Here is a 6792-nt window from a genome sequence, read left to right on the forward strand (position 1 = left end):
ACTAGTGTATATATAGGATGGCAACCTCCTTGCAACTAGGAAAAACCTGTTGCGTTGAATTTTTCACATCTGTTGATTGATTGCAAGTAGTTGCAGCGGCCAAGTAGTTGGCCAAGAGGATCATGCAATTGCCTCTGGGCAACCACTTTCATTTGCAAGCTGACTGAAACTTGCGATAGGACATCAGGTTGCCTCATGGTGGGTGACTTGTCTCCAAACAACTGCAGTCCAACTTAGACTGAATGCAATAATACTCTGGTTATATTCCCATATAAAAAGACGTTTCTCAAGAACTTATGCTATTAAGTAATTAAGTCGCTATCCTGCAGCAAATACCTCACTATTCACTAGCTGGGACCACAACCTCATTTAGGTTTGATTGCATTTCTAATATTTATTGGCAGATGGCATGAACATAAATTGAGGCTGCGGTTTGGGGAAGGCCTCAGGGGGGACTGGCACTGTCTCCCATGCCAGACAGATCCCCATGTACTAATGAGAAGTGAATAAATTGAAAAAAGGGAGGGAGGGTGAGGCACAAAAACAAGAACAAACAGCTTGCAGTGCAGAGATCATATATGGACAGAGAAGTGGAAGGGGCATGTATGAGGTGTGGTCTCGCTCCTGAAATTCAGATAAATTATCTCCAACTCATGAAGGAATTTGTGTTTTACATCTGAGAGTTTCTTGTTTGACTCTGAATGTAAGTAGTTGATGTAAATTTCTGTGTATGAAGACAACAGATTTTCGACAGATGGTAACAGACTTGTGATTTTCATTGACTTATCAAAGTTAATCACTGTATTATCAGAAACAGATTGCATGCAATTGCTACTTTGACCCCATTCAATCAGAGACTGATGACAGACGGACTCTGTTTTATTGCTGGCTTGATGTACCAAGATGGCAACTGATTACAATTGGTCAGAGACTTGAGCACTGCCTTGAGCACTAGGTCATGTGACACAACTGAATGTAATTAATACAGGTGATGACAATTAGCTGACAGTTAACTGAGGTTATGCTGTCCTCGCCCTGAGTCTCTTAGTTTCACCAGCTAGACAGCGAGATAACGATGCTCCAATAACCAGACTTATTTCCTTTTTGCGCTGATTTATTGAAGAATGGCCTCTGACCATTGCCTTCTCTTTGACCATCGTAAAACTGAAAGTACAAAATACTGTATTAGCTAACTAACATTGAAAACTAGCTTGTTACACTCTTACAACGAACTAACAAGATAAAACTTTCAAATGTACAAATTATCGAACCATTTTTACACAAAACAAAAGATAATAATTATTTTATCGACACTCATACTTACAGACATATCTTGTCCAAGGCAACAACATTTTAAGGTCCGTATTAGCTTAGAACAATAACCTTACGGTATCACTTTCCGCCATCTTTTATTTCTTCCTCACGTTCTCATTTTTCCTTTCCCAAAGTAACCGAACCCATATCACAAAGCAGCCACTAGAGGGAGCTCTAGGGCAGTTTACAACTCTAATATCCCATTTAAGTTATAAAAGGCAGAACACTCCCCGCCTGGTACAATATAATTGTGCCACTACAACAAACTTTTCTAATAAACATTTTGAACAGTTTAGGGCTATTTCAAACACTTATTTATCACTTGGTAAAAGCAAAACCATATCAGCGATGGGTCTCAAAAACACTTTTTCATTTCCATCCTTCACAGTCTTTACTTCTGCTTTTCGAACCTTATTGTCCTTGCTCTCAAATGTTCTTACAACTTTTCCCATGGACCAGTCATTCCTGTGTGCGAGAGCATCTTTCAATAACACAACATCACCAACTTTTATGTTTGTTTTATCATCAGTCCATTTTCTCCTTTGCTGTAGTGTTGAAAGATATTCACTTTTCCACTGTTTCCAAAAAGAGTCTGCCAAACATTGTACTTGCTTCCATTGCTTTGAGTAGAGGTCTGGCGGTCCAAAGCTTCCTGTTGGTGCAGATAATGCATTGACCTTTTGTGTAAGGAGCATTGCTGGAGTGAGAAGGTTTGGTTTGTCTGGATCTGTTGAGACTGGTACAAGTGGTCTTGCATTCATTATTGCCATTACTTCTGCCATGAATGTACTTAACACTTCATGCGTTAGTTGGACATGTACGGCTTTCAACAGAATACCATCTAGGATGCGCCTTGCTACTCCAATAAGTCTCTCCCACGATCCACCCATGTGTGACGAGTGTGGGGGATTAAACAGCCATGTGCATCCTTTCTCTTGCAGGTATGAGTTTAGTTCTGTGTCCTTGTGATCAATTTGCAACTCATTGCATGCTCCAACAAAATTTGTACCTCTATCAGATCTGAGTATTTGAGCAGGTCCACGGATGCAGAAAAATCTCCTCAGCGCATTGATGAAGCTGGATGTTGACATTGTTTCAATGAGCTCAATGTGCACAGCTCTCGTGGACATGCAGGTGAAAAGCACAGCCCAGCGTTTACTGTCTGCACTCCCTCCTCTGGTGCGACGTGTGGTGACCGTCCAGGGTCCAAAGACATCCAGTCCTACACTAGTGAACGGTGGCATTGGTGTCAGCCTGTCCACGGGTAAATCTGCCATCTTTTGGGTCTGAAGTCGTCCTCGAAGCTTTCGACAAAGAACACACTTGTAAATAACAGAAGAGACGAGCCGTTTACTGCCAATAATCCAAAATCCAGCACCTCTGAGCGCTCCGTCTGTTAGGTGACGCCCCTGATGTGCTACCTTCTCATGATAGTATCTAATAAGAAGGATGGCTATATGATGAGCATTTGGGATAATGAGTGGATGTTTCTCATCTTTTGTTAGGTTAGCAGGTGCCAATCGACCTCCTAGTCTGAGGAGCCCATCTTCATCAATAACTGGATTTAATCTTTGAAGACAGCTTTGTTTTGGAAGTGGATGATTTTCTTTTATGCACCTGTACTCTTCTTTGAACGTTTCACTTTGTACTGTGTGAATTATGAACTTTGCTGCTTTAGACGCTTCATCTGCGGTGTTAGTTTCACTGAAACACTTCCAGCCTTTACCTTCTGTGTTTGTTTTCTTGAATGATGCTGCCACACGCTTTAGTGATGCAATAGTGCGACACAATCTCATCCAATGAGAGAATCTTTCAAAACGGCATGGCTCTAGCTGTGTTACTGAGGCTTTGGTAACAAAACTTGTTATATCAGGTCTGATCTCTGCATCTGTGTCAGGATCGATCAGTGTGAAACTATCACAGTGAGACTTCTCTATGTCGTGTTGTGTCAAAAAGGAAGGACCACTAAACCAGCTTGTAGAAGCCAATGCAGAAGCTGCAATCGGTCTAGTGGCTGTGTCTGCTGGATTGTCACTAGTGGCTATGTAAAACCACTGTGCTGGATGTGTAGTCTTTCTGATTCTAATCACTCGGTTAGCCACGTAAGTGTAGAACCTCTTTGTGTTGTTGTGTATGTAACCAAGAACGATTTTACTGTCTGTGAAAAATCTTACAGTGTCTACTTCAATGTCAATCTCATCTCTAATGAGTTCGTACATCTCTACAGCTAACACTGCTGCACATAACTCCAATCTAGGAACAGTGTGGGCGGGTCTTGGGGCTACTTTGGACTTCCCCATGATGAAACCTGTGTGCCACTGACCTTCACCATCAATAGCTCTCAGATATGCAACTGCTCCTATGGCCATGGTGGAGGCATCTGAAAATATGCACAGTTCTTTTTTCACAGCAATGGCCTGGGAGAACGGGAAGTAGCACCTCGGTACCTGTAGCCGCTCAAGATCCTTCAATGAGCTTCTCCATCTGCTCCATTCATCTTCTCTTTCTGCAGGAAGTGATTCATCCCAGTCCTTTTGCTCTGAGGTCAATTCACGGAGAAGAGCTTTTCCCTGCATTGTGATGGGTGACACGAAACCCAGCGGGTCATACAGACTGTTAACAGTGGCTAAGACACCTCTCCTGGTGAACGGCTTTTGTTCAGTGGTGACGTGAAAGGTAAAACAGTCCTCCTTAAGATTCCACAGTACCCCCAAGCTCCTTTGCAGGGGTATGTCGTCCAACTCTAAATCCAAGTCTTTTAGATCCTTGGCTCTCTCGGCAGCAGGAAACGCTTCCACTACTTTGTGGTGATTAGAGGCTATTTTATGTAGCCTTAAGTTTGACTGTGCCAGCATCTTTTGAGCGCTTGTGAGTGTCTCAACAGCTTCTTCCACTGTTGCTGTGGATGCGAGACCATCATCAACATAAAAATGTCTCATTACAAACTGCTTTGCATCATGTCCGTGCTCTTCTTCTCCCTCGACTGCGGCACGCCTCATACAATAAATAGCCACAGCTGGGGAAGGGCTATTCCCAAAAACATGAACCCTCATTCTATAGTCACAAATACCTTGGTCGGGATCATTATCTTCATACCAAAGGAATCTCAGATAATCCCTATGATCCTCTCTCACTTCAAAACAATAAAACATTTGTTGCACATCAGCTGAAAATGCTACAGGCTCTTTCCTAAAACGCATAAGGACACCCAGTAGTGTGTTATTTAGGTCGGGTCCACTTAATAAGACTTTGTTAAGGGACTGTCCTTCAAATTCTGCACTTGAGTCAAAGACTACTCTCAGCTGATTAGGTTTTTGTGGGTGGTACACACCGAAGGATGGCAAGTACCAGTGTTCTTGGTTTGAGTCCAAAGGTGGAGCGACTTCTGCATGGTCATTGTCCAGCATGTTTTGAATGAATTCGATATATTGTCTTTTCATTTCAGGGTTCCGGTCCAGTGTTTTTCTGAGAGATTGGAGGCGCTTGAATGCTTGCTCTCTGTTACTCGGAAGCTCTGGTCTTGGAGAGCGGAATGGCAAAGGCGCCACCCAGCTGTTACATTCATTTTGATACACCTCCTTCTCCATGATGTCAATGAAGTCTTTGTCCTCTACTGACAGTGCTGGTTTGTCATCATCTTTTGTCCTGTCAAAAACAGTTTCTCCCAGTTGATTGGTGTTTGTGTTTCCCCTGTCCTTTTTGGGGTTGTGTGTGGTGTTTAACTGGTCTTTGATTTGAAACGTGTTAGGACATGGGCAGAGGTAAGAAGCACGGCCATTCTGAAGAATATGTGTTTTGAGAACACTCACACTAGGGGGCTTATGCGTCTTCCCCATGCAGGCTTCCCCAACTATAACCCAGCCTAAATCCAAACGCTGCGCATAAGGTGTATTGTGTGGCCCATTGATTCTCTCTCTGACTTTGTGTACCTGTATAATGTCTCTTCCCAAAAGCAACAGAATAGGTACTTGTTCTTCTACAGGAGGTACTTTTTCAGCTATCTTCTGTAAGTGTGGGAACTTCATGGCCACTTGTGGAGAGGGAATCTCTCTCCTGTCGTCTGGAATCATGTCACATTCAATCAGGTTTGGGAGTGGGAGCTTTACTTTACCATCCATTGACTCAATCATGAAGTTTACTGCTGTTCTGCCGACATTATCTGACAGTCCTGAGCATGTTCTGAGCTTGTAAGTCTCTGAGTGTGTCTTAATATTAAAGAACTCAAAAAACTGAGACTTAGCTAGTGACTTGTTACTTTGCTCATCAAGCACTGCATACATCTTTCTAGCCTGTTCTTTTTCGCCTTCTGGATAGACTAACACAGGACTTATTTTTGAGCATGAATGTGGGCTATCTTCATCACCACAGACTTCTGTGCATTTGGAAACAACTGAGGCATTTGCACTATCCTGTGTCTCCCCGCCATCATCTTTATCAGCTCCAGAGCTCTCAGCTGGAGCAGGGGGTGGACCTGGATGTAGCACTGCTAAATGCCTGTCGCTGCCACAGTCCATGCATTTTATTTGAGCCCTGCAGTCCCTTGCTAGATGTTGAGTAGAGCCACAGCATTTAAAACAGATTCTGTTCTCTTTTAAAAATGACTTGCGCTCATCTATGGGCTTTGCTCTAAAACTCTTGCACCTTTTAAGAGGGTGAGGCTTCTTATGTATTGGGCATACCTTGTCAGGGCTTTCTATAGGCTTGCTGTAACTATTTTGAGGTGAACTAGTGTCTGTAGGAATGTCCGTTTTGTGTACACTAATCACTTGCCTGTTACTGCCTCTGAAGCTTTTCTCCTTCTTGAAGCTTGTGTCGGCAGGAGGTGTGATGACAAAGCTTGGGTCATTTCTTATTTTGGCTTGTTGTCTTACAAACTTTGAAAAGACACTGAAAGGGGGGAAAACAACTTTATGTTCTTCTTTGTACTTTGCTCCTGTTGCAATCCATTTTTCCTGCAGTCCATATGGTAACTTTTCCACAATGGGGTTGACTCCGCGAGCTGTGTCCAAATATGAGAGGCCTGGTAGGTATCCTCCATCTTTTGCACATTCTATTTCCTGCAGAACGTCACCCAGCTCTCTTAACTTTGTGTTGTCTCTGTTGTTTAGTTTGGGAAACTGTTCAATTTTTTTTAACAGTGCATTTTCTACCACTTCTGGCGATCCATAACATTCCTCGAGTCTTTGCCACACAAGGTTGAGAGCTGCAGCTGGATTAAAGACATGGACTGATCGAATTCTTTTGGCCTGGTGACCAGACTCAACTCCAAGCCATTTGACCATTAAATCTAGCTCCTCTTGAGCTGTAACATGCAAGTCTTTAATAGCACTTTGAAATGACGCCTTCCACGCCCAGTAGTTTTCTGGGTGGTCATCAAACTGCAAAAGTCCAGTACTTAACATTTCCCTCCGTGTCAGGTACCTTGTAATATCCTGGACACCCTGTGTCTCTGTTGATGTTTGAAGAGTGTTGAACGGA

General features: G+C 43.0%; 1 protein-coding gene across 1 annotated transcript; it reads right to left on the bottom strand.

Annotated features, from left to right (window-relative positions):
- Positions 1–1040: 1040 nt before the first annotated feature.
- On the bottom strand, positions 1041–5594 carry LOC118456014 (uncharacterized). Its single transcript, XM_087852445.1, has 4 exons — positions 5244–5594; positions 4820–5093; positions 1325–4213; positions 1041–1164 (listed from the first exon to the last, which is right to left on the bottom strand). Exons 1-3 carry the CDS (start codon positions 5592–5594, stop codon positions 1626–1628), a joined length of 3213 nt encoding a protein of 1070 aa, XP_087708571.1. The 3' UTR covers positions 1041–1164; positions 1325–1625.
- Positions 5595–6792: the final 1198 nt, after the last annotated feature.

Source organism: Neolamprologus brichardi, chromosome 15, assembly GCF_056152115.1.
Source record: "Neolamprologus brichardi isolate AB-2024 chromosome 15, ASM5615211v1, whole genome shotgun sequence".
Classification (NCBI taxonomy): Eukaryota; Metazoa; Chordata; class Actinopteri; order Cichliformes; family Cichlidae; genus Neolamprologus; species Neolamprologus brichardi.